The following is an 18,075-nucleotide window of genomic DNA, read 5'->3' on the forward strand; positions in this document are numbered from 1 at the left end:
AAAAAAGAAAAATCAATTGAGTCTGGAGGAATATAAAAAAGAAGAATATATGAATATAATAAAAGAAACAATGTACCTTTCAGGAATTACAATATCTAGCATAAACAATCCACCTTCGAAAGGAGTGTCACTAGTGCCAATGATACCTAAAATGGTATGGAAAGAAAAAGAAAAACAACAATACTAAGTTAGTTAATATGTGGAGTAGAACATATACATATATAAAATGTAAAATATAAAATGTACCAGCTTTAAGGTGAGTAGTTTTGTTGTCAACGCTATAACAAAAAATTCCAGGCGGTGGATCATTGCTCAACATTTGTAACTCTTGCTTCATACGAATTTGTGCTCTACTCATCATGAATTAAAATTATCACTAAAATTAACAAATTTGAAGAATTATTTAACCCATTGCATCAAAACACTTTTTATCATCATCCTAATCATTGTATAATCCTCATTCTCAGCTTAACATCTATTTTCCATTCCAAAGAATTGAATGAACAGGGTATTTAATGACCTTCTTCTAATCTAATCTTGAAATGTTAATTCTGAACTCAAAATTGCCTGGTTCAAGTTTTTATTAGTCTTTATTAGTCTACTCCAAGTCTGAATACACTTTCCCGCCCAAGTATTCTTTATGGTCACCTATATAATTGTGATGCATATTTTACAAAAAATTTGTACTAACATATTAAAAATTGTTAAAATTTAAATCAAGATTCCCAAACCTGCAAGATTTTTTAGGTGCAAACAAAATGTTGTTGCAGTAAAAAATGTTGCTTGAGCCCATGACCATCGACATGTTGCCATCTACACTTTTGCTGCAAAAAAATGTTGCAAAAATTCCTGCTGCAGAGTTTTTGCAACATTTTTTGTAACTTTGCATGTTTTATGTGTTTGCAACAAAATTTACTTGACCAATATTATTTCTGCATCATTATAGCTTTGACAATGCAGAAAAAACTTGGACAACTAACAGACAGTCTCCAAAAAGCAGATTTGCAAAGTGCACCAACCTGATTGACAATAAAACCTCCCGGTGAAAAAAAACTAAAAATTTTTTAGTTGTATTTCAATGTGTCTGTATGTGTTTTTTTAAATTTTATGGCGATGTTTCCTGATGTATCTATAATAAAAAAAACCATTACACTCAGAATTTTAATGGCCTGGCCTGAACAATAATACAAAACAATTTTTTTAAGTCATGCCATGCCTTTCAAATGGTTAAGCCCACTGAAAAACACACACTGCTGGTCATGTCCATGATGCCAAACCAATCATGATTAATAATCTGTAGTGATTTATGTGGATCATTCCCACCAGAAGAAAATTTGTTAGTATGTGTCAATTATTACATCTGAAGGTCGAATTATTACATCAAGTTGATTCTGCCACAATTATATATCAAAAAATGTAAAAACTATTCTGTGGATGTTGTCCTTCAAACAAGCTTGCTAAAGATAATGTCCCACAAATAACAAGTTATTATTTTAAGCACCAGATTGTTGAATTTAAAATCAGGCATCAAAGAGTAACACCATATCACCCACAACCCAATGGCGAGGAAAAGCAGTTCAACCGCTCTCTCAAGAAAGCCATTTAAACCACCATTGTGGATGGTTGTAATGGAAAGAAAGCTTTGGAGAACTTTTTTCTGTCATATAGAGCTACACTATACTCCACATCCAGAATTTCACCAGCTGGCCATTGTTTAGCAGGAAAAAACAAGACAAGCTGCGAAACAAAAGCGTTCCAACACTACTCAACAGTCACCCACATCAAATTACTCGACCACACAGGTGCGCCAAGGCAAAGAGGTTGTAGTAGGTTATGCTGTTCAGCTGCAAAGAGATCATAAAATGATGCACAATAATGGTCACTACCAACCGCTTTATGACTACAAAGTTCAGGAATCCTCCTTGGACTTCATTGATCTTGGGAACAGTGACATATTCAAAGCTGCCACACCGAACCCTTTGGTTTTTGAAGATTGACAATATTAGCGATGCAATAATTTTATATGATGAAGATGATGGTGTTACATAAAGGATACATAACTCCCAAGCCCTACCAAATTAACTGTTGCAGAATACGATGGCCAGGCCAATCTTCTGACAGTGACAAATCTTAAGACTGGACTGCCCAATCTATGGACGTACATGTCCAATCTTAGAACAACTGTGAAAAACAAAGAGAACAATGAAAATTTTGGCAAATCGAAAGGCCAAAAAATTATACGATGTAAACTATGCACCATATTAGCTAGCTGGCTAAACTTCTCATCCAATGAAGTTACCAGCTACAATCCCAGTCAATAAACATTTGCAGAAAGCTACAAAAAGTACAGTATAATCCTTTCCTACTTCCCTTCTCCCCCATTATCAATGTTTGGAAACGTGTTAGCACGACGTTTAAACATTGATACTGGGGAAAAATCTTAAAATTTGGCTACTACAAACTGTATATAAATGCTAAATGTATAATAAGTGCTAGCTACAGCTAGCTAGCTACGACTTTTACTGTGTCCAAAATTCAAATATGACGTATTGTTGCGTAATACACCGAAATGCATTGGGTGCGCATTTAGCAGGAGTTCGCGGAAAAAGCCTGCTGGAGGCACACGCACGTGTTTTTGAGATTTTGTATACCGTTGAAGTTTTCAACTAAAATAAAACCTTTCGAACTGTAATCATCGTTCAATAATGGAAATAAATAAAACGAATAATGAAAATCTAGATGGTAAGTTGTCAAAGTTTTTTTTTTATTACTCTTGGATATTATAAAGAAAAAATAAAAGCTAGAAATAAATCAAAATCGAAAATTTTTTTCCACCGGATACTTTGTAGATTGTAAAGAAAAACAGAAATATATATTCGAATCCATGGAAGATGTCGATATAGCAGTTAGAAATCTCGAGATAAAATCATTATCCCATTTCTCTGTTTATCAAAAAGATAAATCATTCGGAGTTGATGGTGAGTTTTAAGTTATAATAAAAAAAATTGATCTTTTGACCAAGAGAAACAAAAAGCAGTAGTCTTCTTTAAAAAAGAAAATCTTTGTGTGTGTTACTAACTTAATTTTTTAGATATTAATTTAAAAAATCACAAGATTCTCTTCGAAGATATCAAGAACAAGGAGTCACCCCAACAAATCCTTTGGTCCGGAACTCCTTTTGTGATTGTTGGAAAAAAGTCGCTAGATTGCACGCACGGCGTAGATCATGGCATATTAAAAAAGAAGAAAATACAGGATGAAAAAATCAAAGGAAAAGTATGTTTTACCTTTGCTTTGAAATCTGAAAAGGAAAAAGAAAGGAAAAATAATAACCTTTCTCTTATCTATAGGATTCTCAAACACATCGCAAGGTATACAGTAAGGCTCGGTTTATGGTTCAAAATTCGAAAAAACTTGGTTGTCCAGCAAAAATGATAATTCGTGACATCGCCTTTTTCCCAGACTTCAAAGTAAGCGCATTTATTTTTCCATTACTCGTTTTGCCGTTTTAGTCTGACCATTTTCTGCTCATCTATCTAACTACCACAGGACGAAGACACTCCTGAAGATGACGAAGTTATGATAACACATGTGTCTGAGTGTGACACTCCTTTGCCGAAAAGAAGGAAGTTACTTTTCTCTAAAGAAGAAAGAAGTGCCATTGTTAACAAACAAATGTTAACTGACGAATCAATAAACATCGCACAGAGTCTTTTGGTGTCCCAATTCCCTACCATAGGAGGATTTCAAGACACGGTTGTAGGGAAGACGCAAAGTTTTGACATCGTGAAATACGAAGAAAATTACATCCAGTTGCTTCATGCTGGTTCTTTGCACTGGATATGCATGGCAAATGTCAACAACAACAAAATTGACAACAGGTATTGCCAAATTTTTGATAGCTTGACAAGTGGAAACGTTTCCGTAGATGTTGCAAATCAAATTACCGCTTTTTCTTACTGCCAATCAGAAGAACTTGTTATCGATGTTATGCCTGTTCAGCAACAGAAAAATGGAGTTGACTGCGGCCTGTTTTCGATTGCTTTTGCTACTTCATTAGCATTCGGTGAAAACGCATGCGATAAGATATATGGCAATGATTCTCTTCGTCCACACCTTCTGTCATGTCTAGATGCTGGTCAAATGACTCCCTTTCCAAGTAAGCTACGCGCAAGAAAGAGAACTTTAAGGCCGAAAAAAAAATTTGGTAGAAATATATTACGATTGCCGTATGCCATACAATACGGACAATGAAATGGTGGAATGTTCAAAGTGCATGGAGTGGTTTCACGATAAAAGTGCAAACATTGCGAATGTCCAAGCTTTGTCACGAAGGAAATGGTTTTGTAAAAAATGTAAATAAATTTCTTCCAAAAAAACACATCATCATTCAACATTTCTTTCCTGTTTTACCCAAATATCTACTTCCACAATAAAATCTGGGTAAATCGGGGATCTGGGTAATAAGTGCGGCTAAAGGAAGCCATATTTAATGCCGAAGTATTTTGAATAAGAGTTAATTTTAAACCACGGAATGGCATTTTGGATAAAGCATCTTCCCAATTCAACAGTACTGGCAAATTCGTTTTTTGTGTACATACCCGAAATATAATTTTTTAATGTACCTGAGAATGTTTGTAGGGTCTTGCAAGCAACAAAGCTGACACATCCCTTCTTTAAAATCTAAAAGGCGTCTAAAGATGGGCAGGCCTAGCATGGTCTCCTCCCTAATCTTTTAACGGCCCACACAGTCTTAAGACCGGCCAGTCATTCTTAAGACCAGGCATTTTTATGTCCAAAGATTGGGCAGTGTCCTAAGATTGGGCAGCATCACAGAGGATTGCACATTACCAATTAATGCTTAAAAAACTCTGAAAACTACAGAAATATTTGTGTGACTTTGAAACTCATTGAATGATAAATTTGCTGTCCAACTGAAATCCACCATAAACGAGAAGTTTATGGGGGGGGGGGGGGGATTTCAGTTGGACAGAAGGATTGGGACTCTGAGTTTAAGTGTGAGAGGGCACGCCACACACAGCACGGCTAGGGGCAGTGAAGAAGCTACCACATTGGGTAGCTAACGTTGCAGTCAGGAGTCCTGACGATCTACTATCTGAGAGAAAAAAAATTGAAAGACAAATGTTGATTGGGCTATAAATGTGAGTTTATAAAGAGGGGAAAAAGATCAAATTGATACCTGCCTAGTCTCACGAGAAGTGCTTTCGTTTTCTATTAGCGGCGTTTGCCGTAAGCCACTACGAGAAACGCCCATTAAATTTTCTTTGGAGGGCGCGAGGGAGTATTAAAGAGTTTTTTCTTTCTCTTGACAATGGAATACAAAATTTCTACATAATTTCTATATCATCGTTTACATTTTCAGTGTCGTCGTCAATAATAAAGCTTTGAGCAGCACTGAATATAAGGATCCATAGCACGTTGAATCTTCAAACATTGGTTCTTTCGCGCCAACACCTGTATCGTATATATCAAAGAGCGAAAAGAAGCTCTGGGTACGAGATTGGTTCTTAGAGATTTCTTTTAAACCTTTAAATTCTGTTAACTCTTATCAGACCTTATTAAAATCTTTTAAGCCTCTTTGTCTTTTTCTAAAAAAACTGTTAGGCAATTTTTTAACGTTTAACTGGAACACTACCACGCAAACCTCAGTAAAATCTTCCGCCCCTGCCGCCCAAAACCCCTAAAAGTCTTGGGGATAAGTTGGGGATATTTGTTTGAAATATATAGCTAGTTACTATGAGTAATCATGGTACAAAAATGTAGTTACCATCAATCATCGCAATTTAGTGTATTTTCTGTTAAGCATGAAATGTGAGTGGAATGGTCATCGCCCTCCATTTGATAAAATTGTTAACGGAGCGCTATCCTGGAATGAACGCCCCGCTATTAGACAAAAAACACTTATATTCGATAAAAATAATGGTCAGGGGCGTCTTATTGGGGAATTATTTAATAAAGCCAAAATATTACATACAATTAAATTGTATTTGTTTGTATATAGCCTACTTCGAATTGAGTGCACCCTCTCTCAAACGAGCGCCTGTTTTATTCATAACTCCATTTCGACTTTGTTTAATTTTTATTTACATTTACAAACCAGATTCAAACCAACACAAAACACAGATTATAACTTTATTTTTGGATTCTAAATTTAACATCAATTTTAACCATAATTCGCATTCTGACTAAGTAATATTACAATAGATTTCATCCTTTAGTCATTAATTTTATTCCAAACTTATTTTTGCATTTCAATTCTATAAATTCTTGGTCAAAAATTCTGGTCTGTAATTTATATTAAGGAGTAAATATATGGAAATGAGTAAGATTCTAATAATTTATGCCGAAAAATAAGTGCTGAATGCATCAGACGGAGATTTTGACATATTAAAAAAGAAGTCTTAACTAAAATTTAAATTTTTAAAAGGTAAATAAAGTATTTCACTTGTTGCAAATTTATTTTTTATTAATGTTTTAAGTACAAAACGTTGTAATACTTTTATGGAATGACGAATCCCAGTCCCAGTCATTCATTTTATTTGAAGTAGCTTAGCTATGTGTTTGCTTTTTTCTCCAGTTAGTTAGCGTTGTCTTTTTTTTCTCGTTACCATACTAGCTAACTAACTAAATTGATGACTATCTAGTTATTAAATTTATTTCAGCATTATATTTATGACCCAACACAGCAAGAGAAAATAAACTATCCAAAAACACTACAAAAACTATTAAGTATTTTTGCAAGTTTGGGAGAATTGAAATGAACTCTATTTAAAAATTAAAATAAAAACTTTTTCGTTGTAGTAAAACCATCACTTTTCTATCTTGTATACGACAGTCAGTCATTAGGGGGGACTGCTAGCTAACTGAGTGTGTTGCTGACGGCGTCACAAATATGCAGTGTCTGAGTCATTTAAGAGGGTCCTGCTTCACCGGAAACGCCGCAAAAACCAAGGGTTGTCGGACGACTTCCGGCGTTTTTAAAAAAATTTAAAATTTCCCCTGGAGAAACCCGAATCAACCCAAAACAACATTTTTTTAATCATTTATTTTCACGTATAACTTATTCTTTTAATGTCAAGCAGTGGTAGTAAAATACTGTTTTTTTATCATTAATTCGATAAATAGCTGTAATAAAATCCTACAAATAATAAACTCTAAGTACAACGACAAAATATCACCTTCCTTTTTCTCAACAAAATTTAAATGAGAACAACGAGCTCGCCTATATTGCATTTTGGGTGCAATTCGGGCGGTTTCAATTGAAAACCCTGAAAAAAACCGGCCGCCCTTACATATACAGCGTTTTCGGCGAGTCAGCACCCTTGTAGTCATTTGAGTTCTAAAAATAGAGTTGGTTAGTCAGTCGGAGAATTAAAACATAAATTTGAAAAAAATTGTGTCAATCTATCCAGCCATTGATTGCTATGGTTCTGAAGCAACAACGCAAAAGTAAACAGCAACAATGACAGATAATGTTAGAAGTATATTTCTCTTGTTTCATCTCATAACTACACTTGAGTTTGGGGAAAGGGGGGGATGTAAGGTTTGGTATTAGGGGGGCCCAAACCAGATGCATGTGTTTCCATCCTTACCCTTAGCAAGGGGTATCTCGTGGAAATGTCTGTGTATCTCGTGGAAACGCTAACTCACCTGGGGTGTATCTCGTGGAAACACATGCTTATCTCGTGGAAACGCAACCCTCAGTGAATCTCGTGGAAACGCCTACATCTCAACAAATCTCGTGGAAATGCCTACTACCTGCTATGGCGCGTCTCATGGATGCAACTTATTTGTTAGGATAACAAACGCATCCCCACCAGCGCAGCCCAACATCCCCACCATCGCGGGTCAACAGTGCTTCTACCTCTAAACAAAAAACTTGGCAATCACAAGTAGCCAAATTGGATACCAAGAAATCCTTGCCAATCATAGCCAAGCCTCTCAACAAGGTATAAGAACTTACTTCAGGAACCGCAATTAACCTGTGGTGAACTGTTGGTCCACCAGCATTAAATGTTTTCAATGAGAACTTTGCAGCCTGTTTGATTGGAGCTTTCACATACAATTTTAAACTAGTTTTCAGTACCCTTTGCACTCACGGTCAAAATTTTAAAGTAAAGCACGATAGTAATGGTGAGCATTGTGGAGACAACAAGCATAGAATATTTTTGTCGCACTAGTTCTTTTGACTCTAAATGTCAACAATTGTGATTTAAAAATAAGGTTCAGTTGAGGGACTAACACCTAATATTTGCAACATCAACCTGATTGAGTTGATACTCCAAATTAGGAGTAAGATGAAAAAGTAATTAGGCACCTGGCGCAGGATGAAGCAATTCTTAGAGTTAAAGCTTACCTCCCGAGAAAAATCAAGTTGACCTAAATCGATTCATAACATCTTCAGAAAAAACAATTTAACGTTTATTTTATTAAAATCACTACAGTACTCAAGAAACCAGACAATGTTAACCTCATGTTTTTAAGCCTTCACCTCACTTTTTCGCCATTTTGCAAGTGAGCATTTAAGAGTATAATTATGCGCCTGACGTTACTAGTTAGAAGCTCACATTCGGACCCCCGGGATGAGAGGCGAAACTTTGCGGATGTGATATGATGGGTTTTGTAAAAAAAAGTTCCACACGTTGATGAATAAGGACAAATCCTTTTTTTAAATAGTAATATGGCTTCTTGCCCACTTACCTAGTTGTCTTAACCACCAAAAGAAACAAGGTGTAATTTTTTTCAACTTTCCCAAAGATCCAAAACAACAAACTATATGGATCAAACTGATCAAGAGAGAGGATACGCTTCCAAAGAATTTTAAGATCTGCGAAGCTCATTTTACTTCCGAGTTCTTTGACTTTAGAACTGAGTTTGAAAGAAAAAAACAAAAAGAAGAAGATTAGATTATTTTTTTTTTTTATCGTCATTCATCGAACTCATGCGCTATTATCTAATTCGAATACGTTTACATATCAAAACTCACTGATCAAATTAAAAATATTCGCGGATTCTAACCCGCAATAGCAACGACACTCCGCTTCGCTCGTTATTATCTTACACTTTCCACACTTGCACCATGTCCTTACAGCAACATCAACAGCAACACGTGAAGCTTCTTCTTGAATAGTATCCTCATCACAGCTCTCCCAACTGAAATCCGAGTCAGTGCTTGGTCTAGTATTTCGCCTGCTCATATTGAAATTCTACAACATTTTCCCTGTCGCTCTTTTTTTCTTTTTTTGCGTCACAGCTTCTCGGTATTGCAATTGAATGATGATTTCTCAACCGAAGTTAGTATTCATTTTCAAAGTTTCCTGATATTTTCACGGGGGTAAACATACTCATTACCAATGAATTTCACTATTAAAGTTTGAGTAAAAAATTTCAAGGCAGAAGATGATTTACGATCTTCTAACAGGTGACGTCAGAGCACTCAAGGTGAAGAAATTTATAAAACAACATTGTGGATGTTTTACCTCGTGTCAGAGGTGAATTTTTGAATCTTTGAATAGGCATTATTAACTTATAAGTGCGAATAAAGGAAAATAAACTTTATGTTCGTAAATCACGTATGAATATGAGCCAATTTAGGTCAACTTAATTTTTCTCGGGAGGTAAGCTTTAAATTTATCCCAACAGAATGCAACTATATTTCACTTTTTGTTTCAATGTAAGAAATTGAAAAGAGGTGCTGAACGCACTTCAATACTAACATAAAAAAGGTGCAAAGGCAGCCTAACATAACAGCTTAGTAAATATACAGTTTTCCTCAAAGAAGTATATATTTATATATAAAAACGTTCCATGCACTGTCAACATTAAAAAAACATATTTTTTAACTCGGCATAGCCGAATACCTGTATCATTTTTCACATGTCCAAACATAGCAGGCAGTTAACTTTCAGAATTGTGTCAAAAAATTTTAATTGGAGAACTGCAGGAGCTTTGTAGTACTAATTTACTTGTTCGAATCCACATCCAAAAGTAGGAATCACTTTATAATTTCTAATTAGTTTAAGATCTTTTTTCCGCACCAATATGAAATCTATCTGATTTTTGTTACCTCCAGACTCAAATGTAACAATATGACTTTCCCTTTTCACATAGTGAGAGTTGGTGACAATCAAGTTATTAGCATTTGCAAATTCCAATATTCTTTCACCTTCCACATTCCTATTTTCATAACCTGTTAATTGCTCCCTCAATTCTAAAAAAAGTTTTTTGGCTGAGCAATATCAATTCATCTCACATGGAAATCAATGTTCTCTTTCTTATTATTTACAGTAAAAAAGAACCAAAATATATAAAAAAAAGATAAAGTAAAATAGATAAAGAAGACTTTGTGATAAAATAGGTTTATAAACGTATATACTATTTATTCAGATTGCTCACCCAGTTTAAATTATTGTAAACTTGGGGTAGTGATTTATTGCTTGAGTGTTATTTTCTTATTGATAGGCCTGAACACCTCAACATCTTCACTTGTCCTTTTGCTTATGGATCCAATTGACAAAAGTCTAACATAAAAATCATTACTGGACTGTTAAGTTTTCTTGACTAAATATTTCATTAACCATTGCTTCCAGGATACATTGGACTACTAGTGATGTGACTAAAAGCCTTTCTTCCACAAAGTTTTTTATATTTGAAGAAAATTTATATTGGCTGCCATTATCAGAAATCACTGTATCATGAATACAATGGTACAAGAAGGCTTGTTTTATGACATGTATAACACACCCAGCATTTATTCAGTTGAGAAGTAAACTTCTGCCCATAATGAAAAACTGCTACAATCAAATATTATTTATCCCCATATTAATAAACTTTCTGCTAGGCAAATGTTTGTGCAGGATGTGGCAATAACGGCGCATTTGGTTTTGATGGTAACATTTCCTGGCGGATGCTGTATTTCATGTTATAATTTTTAAAACATGTTGCTACAAAACTTAATGTCCCAGTGTTTCATTCTTAATTACAAAGAACGCATTTCTTCAAAGCTTATATTGCCATAGCTTGTTCTAAAATAAAATAAAAAACGTCCCCACAAAGATTAAATATCACCATAATTATTTCTACATTGATGAGAAAACATCCCTACAAACATTAATAATTGCCGTAATTCATTCTAAAATGGCAAGAAAACGTCCCCATGTAGCGTTGCCATACTTCCTTTTAAGATGACGAGAAAGTGTCCCTATGATTAATAAAAATATCCGTATTTGTTCTAAAATGAAGAGAAAACGTCCCTGTGAACCTTACATATCGCCGTATTTCGTTCTATAATGTCGAGAACATATGCTGTGGAACTCGAATATGACGAGAAAATGTCCCTAGGAAGCATAAAAGTTGCCATACTTTCTTCTAAAATCACAAGAAAACATCCCTACGAACATAAACATTGCCCTATTTTAACTTTTTTTTTCTTAAATGATCTTGGAGATGATTCCTAATTTTTTCAACTGTTGATCATGCTGTTTTTGATCATGTCCACAAAAATGTTTGGCTATTCCATTTTGCCTGCTACGATTCTATCAATACGTTTGTTAAAAATTTCTAGCAAGGATGTAAGTCCGAATATTGGCAGCTTTCACTTGATCCAATCGGTAACCCAATTGTGATCTGCACCTGTATCAATTTCATTTGAATGTTTTTGTTATTGATTTAATTGTCTCTTTCCAAGGGTTTTCATTTTGTTGCCCCCTTATTATCGCTGTATTTGCTTATTTTTTTTAGTCTACTTTTTGCAAAATGATTCACTGTTCCGCATTTCAAACTTATTGTTTATCCAGGCTAGACAATGTTTTTTACCAAACGCATGTTCACAGTAACAAAATTTACACTGTATTGCACGACTAGGAAAATTACTCTTTGTACCTTTTTTAAGATTTTTTTTGTTTACCATGTCTATAATTGACTTCTTTGCTGTCATCTACTCCGTCCACCACTTTTATGTCAGCTCTACATACTGCTTGTTCTAAAGTCAATTTAGCATCTCCGTCTTCTTGTTTTCAAGCATTAAATTGTGTCACTCTAAAGTTTCAAAATAATTAATCCCTTTGCAAAGTCTTCAAATTTCTTTAGTCACTAGATTCTTCCCTTTTTTCTCATATTTTTGAGGTTGCCTTACTCTACACTTGAGCTGCCAGTTGTTTTGGTCATAAGTTTCTTTAAAGATGGCACGAAAAAATTAAAAATTAGATGCATCATAAAATGTTTGTTTACTGACATTAGGTCTGGCAGAACTTATTTTTGGAAACAAATGGCTCCTCCTCCTTTTGTGGTGTAACTAACTGAAGACTAGAACAAAAACAAATTCAGTTTCCTTAATCCGAACCATACCAACCTGTTTGTAATTGATGGGTTGATAACATCAACATAAAGACATTAGGGTAACATTATTTTGGAGCAGCAAAATAATTTTTTTAAAAAAACTTTTAATGCTCAACAGCTAGTAGTATCTTTATGTTTTGTAAAATAAACTTGCGTATTTGTTTATATTTTATATGACAACATTTTATAGGTTCACTCCTTGCGTCATCATGAACATTTTGGCTATTACCGCCATGATTCTAGGCTTTATTGGCTGGTTTTTTCTTTGTATAAGTACTTCTACAAGACGTTGGAAAGAAGACATTGACTCTTACAGAGGAACAACAGTTTATATTGGCTTATGGCAAGCTTGCTTTGAATCTGAGGGAAAGGATTATGTAGGTTACCCTGAATTCGATATAACTTGTGATAAAGATTTCCTGCGTCCTCATTTGGTAGAACCTCCGTGTAAGTGAACTCGTAAACTTTTTTTTGTTATGACTTAAAATTCCATGCGTCTGTGAATTTGTTTGTTGTAGCATGTCTTGACTTTGTCCTTGCACTATTCAATTGCTTTCTTTGAGTTAGGATGTTTGCCTCTTTAAAAAACCTTGTGTTAAAAAATAATTAAAAAAATAATTGGTTGGAGACACCTTGTTAACCATTAAAACCCTTTCTTTTTTGTGTAGCCTGGTTTAACTCTGTCCGTGCACTGATGTTGCTCTCTTGTATTGGAACTGGATTTGGAATCTTTTTCTTCTTTGTGGCGATTATCACTGATAACAGCAAAAAAACTGGAAGCAAGTACTGGCCTTGTGCAGCCATCATATTTTTTGGAGGTAAAAATATTATCCACGGTGTCCAAGGATTTTTAGCTACAAAAATGTCAGAAGAATCGAGGTCAACTTTGGAGTGGACACTATGATACTTCAATTTTATATAAATTTTTTTATGTATTTTATCTATAGTTTTACTGGTTTTTTTTCTTGTTATTTGCAGAAAAATTTAAGTTTTCGCGAAAATTATTTCACGAAATTCGTTCACATTGTTGTAGGTGTGAAATAGATTTGTTTCCGCTCCACAGTAAATTAATATAAAGGCCAAGATACACTTGTATAATATCAGTAAATATATTCTATATTACACTATAATCTTTTTACAATATACTTATAATTTGTTAAAATTTCATTTAATTTCATAACATCGTTGCCACAACAACGCTGGCAGATAATAGATCTATTGTCACGCAAAAAAAGGAACCAGATCACCAACGATATTATTAAAATCAAACTCGTTTGATTTTATTCAAGTATTATATCCATGCAGCAAATTGTGAGGTTATGACGCACATATTGATATTATAAGGTATATTTCAGTGATGTTATACAAATGTATCAGGTCCTTTAAGCTTTTTTTATAACACCTGTAAGGGTATGCAAACATAGAATGTGTCCAAAACCTCGTTGCACGAAATTTTAATACGAGTAATATACCATTTTTTTCTGGAATATTTCCGTATATCGAACTGCTGCGTACTAATATTCTAATATCTTTAGTTTTTCTCTCCCCATGTTCTTTTTCTTTACCCAAAATGTGCCTGATCTTAAACCGATTTGTGCATCTTATGCGAGTTTAAGATGTGCTTGAAACATATTTTTATGTTTTTATTAGGTTTGTGTGCATTGATTGGCTTGTCGATCTTTACTGTGCACTCCAAGGCCACCGTACAGTTCGAATATGCTGGAAACACATTTTTTCCTCAATATTGGACCGAAGTCGCTGAAGAGGTTGTCGTGGTTGGCAATAAATTTAAAATTGAGTCGTGGTTAAGATGGTCTTATGGTATTGGATGGGGTGGTGTTGCTTTCACGTTTTTTTCTTTGATAACTGCAGTCCTGACGGATTTAACCACAAAAGTTTATTAACTTTGTACGATATGGGAAGTTAATGCACGGTCTAAATAGTAAGACAATTTATAAACAATTAACCTTTATGTATAAAATTTCAGTCCAAGTTTGGCTAACTGCAACCAGGCTTAAACCTTATATTTGTACAACCTTGGAGAAACAGTAAATTTTTTTGTCCGTAAAATTTACGGGAAAAAAACACTTTCAATTTTGACTTTGTTTGCGGATTTGAGGTGTTTTCTAATGTTACTAATTTTTGCGGCTGTCGATTTTTGCGCTTGTGTAAATGTGAAAAAATTCTGTTTAAAAAAAAAATGAAATTGATGCCCGCGTAATATAAATATTTTTGACCCACGGTTTATCTACCTGCGAAAATTATTACCATTTAGGTCATTGGCTTGGTCCATCAGTCTTTTTAACAACGCATAATGTTTACTAAAACACTTTTCTATCGTTTCGTAAGCCATGAACATTCTTATCTCAGGGAATGAGATGTTTTGAAAACTTGTTGTTTTTTGTAGATACATGTATTGTAACAGTAGTTTATTTTATTTTTGATTTCGAATCCAACTTTTTACCCAAATTCGAGTTCTTTCATGTTTTGATTAAACCTTTTTGTCTATGGAAAGTTTGACATCAGTATATTACCACTTATTACATATTTGTGTGTGCATGGTTTAAAGACAGCTTTAAGACAAAAAGTTACACCTTATTCTACACGTCTTTTTTATAAGAAAAAATGTTTTTTAACTGAGGCTGAGTTTTAAAAATTGACAGGGATCTTGCTAATTTTAGGGGTATAAGACCTCCATAAGGAATACACAGGTTCTTTAAAAAAAGACGTCTATTATTTTTATACATATATACTTGCTTCTTTTATTGTATTTATAAAAGTTATTTTCGATGACAGATCTTACACCACTGTTTTTGAGGCAAAGAAAGAGAAGTCGTGTGGAGTGTGGGTACAAGGTTGTGTAAAATGTATTTTAACGATAGGTGATAATCTTTTGTATGATTTTTTTGGTTTTAGCTATGTGAGATTGAAAGGATAATTTTCGCTAATTTTTCTAGAATAAATGTTTCTTTACACATTTTGGTCATTCTTTTTCTTTATCAGAGCATTTATGTAGGAAACCTCTTCCCCTTAAGTTTTTTATTTGAGTTATACCGACAAAACAAATAAAAAATTGGAATCATGTTGTATCCCGAAATATAACCTATCTGAAAAGAGGCCTGAAACCGAAAATGTCATCCATGAAAGTCCGCTGTTTAGAAAGAATTATGATTTGACCGTGGTTTTGGGTGCCGGTGACACGTCACGAGTAATTATTTTGAAGTAGTCTAAAAATATAAGGATAGAATTTTCTTATTAAAAATTCGTACTACTCTGTGCTATTCGTGCTATGTGCTTACAATACCTTGTATTGAGGAACGCGTAACAAAAGATTGAAATCTGGGCCTGTAACCAGAAGCAATGGAGAGAACCGTTCGGATCATAATGCGGACGTTGTGGAATTGATTGATTGCGTTTGGTCATTTCGAGAAGCCCTCTGCCGAAATATTGGGATCGTGGATCGTTTCTGCTATACTTTGGAAAGCAATTTCAGCACAGAAATTTTAAAGAAAATAAATTTTTTTTATAAATACGCGAAATAAATCCACGTTAAATTTAACATATTTAACCATATACCATTAAAACCACACCAAATTAACAACAAAATTCAAACGTTTCCACACTACAATATAGCTACAATATACTTCGTGTGTTTACGATGGATAATAAAGTAGGAAAATGATGTGCTTGTCTTTATAACTTGTTCTTTATGGTGATCATTTTATATTTTTTTTAATAGTTTTAAACAGTCATATATTGCAATATTTCACTTTAAGAACATTCGTTGGCAGACTACGTATAGCTAAACCAAACTCTGTATAGCAGCTATACGGAGTATTACTCCGCATATAAACCACACTCCGTACGTCACAGACGTTCTCACTGTAACTTAGAAGTTACAAACTTAAGCTGGTCGGTTGGAAAAATGGACGAAGAAGACGTGGATTACTTGTTAGTAGCAGTTTTGTTGAGAAGGAGACGAAGACGTGATGTAGAAAATAGAAAGAAGAGGTTTTGGGTTTGTGAAATATATCAGAAAAGAAGTACACATGGCTTCATTCCCTGGTTTAAGAATTACGGTTGGCAGACCGCGAGTATTATTTCAGGTTAGATGCTCTGTCATATATTTTGACTCACAAATAATTCTTAATAAATTCTTAATAAATTTTTGCTCAGGTCCTTTTGACTGTAGGTATTTGCGCTTGTCACTAGGAAGACCGGAGCATCTTCTGAGTTCAGTTGGACCCTTAATAAAAAAGCAGGACACTCAGATGCGTAAGTCAATCAGTGCACAAGAGCTTCTTGTTCTGACATTACGATTTTTAGCTTCAGGAAAATCCCAACAATGGCTCAGCTTTTCATTCAGCATGGAGAAATGCACAATCAGTAATATAATTTCAGTGCTCCACAATATATAATATGCTGTTAATATGCTGAGATTTTGTATCTCGTGTTGTGCCATGCACCTACTTTGAGGCGGCAATGCTACAAGTTCTTTTGGAATTTGTTTTCCAAACAGCTCCTCGATCGATTCTTCGCAGCGATTTTCTATTCTTGAATTAATTTTCTTCAATAAAGAAAGTTCTTCATCAGCAGATACAGAGTATTGTAGAATATCAATCTTTTTTTCTTAGGCAAAGGATTTGATACACGACCAGGAAAAACGTTGCTGGCAACAGACTCTGTTTCATTGTCAGCACTGTCATCATCTTCAACAGAATTCAGTTGGGGACTCCAAGTATCACCTGCCAAAGCAGGTTCCTCTGGTGACACTATGTTGGTTTTCGTTTCGTTTCGTCTCACATATACGGTTGGAAATATTTTTCCGCTTTTTTAACAGCCTCTCGCGAAGTTCCTGAACGTTGTGATTTTTTCAAATCATTTTTCTTTTTTAGGTAACGTTTCTTTAGATTACTGAAGGCAGACTTGACACGATCAACTAAATATAATATGTAATAGTATGAATACAAATTTTGTGAAATCAAAACACAAAAAATATCAGAAAATCTCACCATCTTCTAAAAAATCCAATTGCCCAACGACGTCATTCCTAGCGTTAATAATAACATCACGTATAATAACATCACATGCCTTGTTATATAAACAGGGGTATTTCTGTTTCTTATACTCCTAGCATGCATTGTTATATAAACAGGGGTAGTTATGTTTCTTATACTCCTTGCATGCATTGTTATATAAACAGGGGTAGTTCTGTTTCTTATACTCCTAGCATGCCTTGTTATATAAACAGGGGTAGTTCTGTTTCTTATACTCCTTGCATGCCTTGTTATATAAACAGGGGTAGTTATGTTTCTTATACTCCTTGCATGCATTGTTATATAAACAGGGGTAGTTCTGTTTCTTATACTCCTAGCATGCGTTGTTATATAAACAGGGGTAGTTCTGTTTCTTATACTCTTATTGTCTTTGAAGTGATCGTTTATCAGCGTTTATCAGCGTCAAAATATCAAAAAAATTTGATTTTAAAACCCTGGATTTATACGCGTTTTTAGGTGTTTTAATAACAGGTACCAAAGTGATTCTCACTAGGCTTTAAATTTCAATGCTCCAATAATAACGCTCATAAACGCTGGTAAACCAACGGTGGGAATCGACCTTAACAGACGAAAGTTTGAAACTGTCAGGCACCAGAAAGTAAGTCAGCCTAGCTGGCTAAGTCAGCCTAGCCCAACTCACGATTTTAATTACGTGATACAT

The 18,075-nt window shown here is 34.5% G+C and overlaps 2 protein-coding genes across 3 annotated transcripts in view; one reads left to right on the forward strand and one right to left on the reverse strand.

The window, feature by feature from the left end:
- Positions 1 to 18,075, reverse strand: part of LOC130641438 (ubiquitin-conjugating enzyme E2 T-like) — a 49,637-nt gene that overhangs the window by 4,461 nt on the left and 27,101 nt on the right. Inside the window, exons 1-3 of one of the 2 annotated variants that reach the window (XM_057448241.1) lie at positions 4,602 to 4,857; positions 247 to 278; positions 77 to 146 (exon numbers count right to left, since the gene is read on the reverse strand). In XM_057448241.1, the coding sequence (XP_057304224.1) occupies positions 77 to 146; positions 247 to 278; positions 4,602 to 4,717 (218 nt within the window). In that variant the 5' untranslated portion in view covers positions 4,718 to 4,857. Of the gene's footprint in view, positions 1 to 76; positions 147 to 246; positions 378 to 4,601; positions 4,858 to 18,075 lie in introns of those variants that run through there. The other variant, XM_057448242.1, reaches the window with a different exon arrangement.
- Positions 6,334 to 15,332, forward strand: LOC130641437 (uncharacterized). Its single transcript, XM_057448240.1, has 4 exons — positions 6,334 to 6,448; positions 12,548 to 12,804; positions 13,026 to 13,175; positions 14,008 to 15,332. The coding sequence occupies exons 2-4, from the start codon at positions 12,567 to 12,569 to the stop codon at positions 14,259 to 14,261; spliced, it is 642 nt and encodes a 213-aa protein (XP_057304223.1). The 5' UTR covers positions 6,334 to 6,448; positions 12,548 to 12,566; the 3' UTR covers positions 14,262 to 15,332.

The sequence above is a fragment of the Hydractinia symbiolongicarpus genome, chromosome 4, assembly GCF_029227915.1.
Source record: "Hydractinia symbiolongicarpus strain clone_291-10 chromosome 4, HSymV2.1, whole genome shotgun sequence".
Taxonomy (NCBI): domain Eukaryota; kingdom Metazoa; phylum Cnidaria; class Hydrozoa; order Anthoathecata; family Hydractiniidae; genus Hydractinia; species Hydractinia symbiolongicarpus.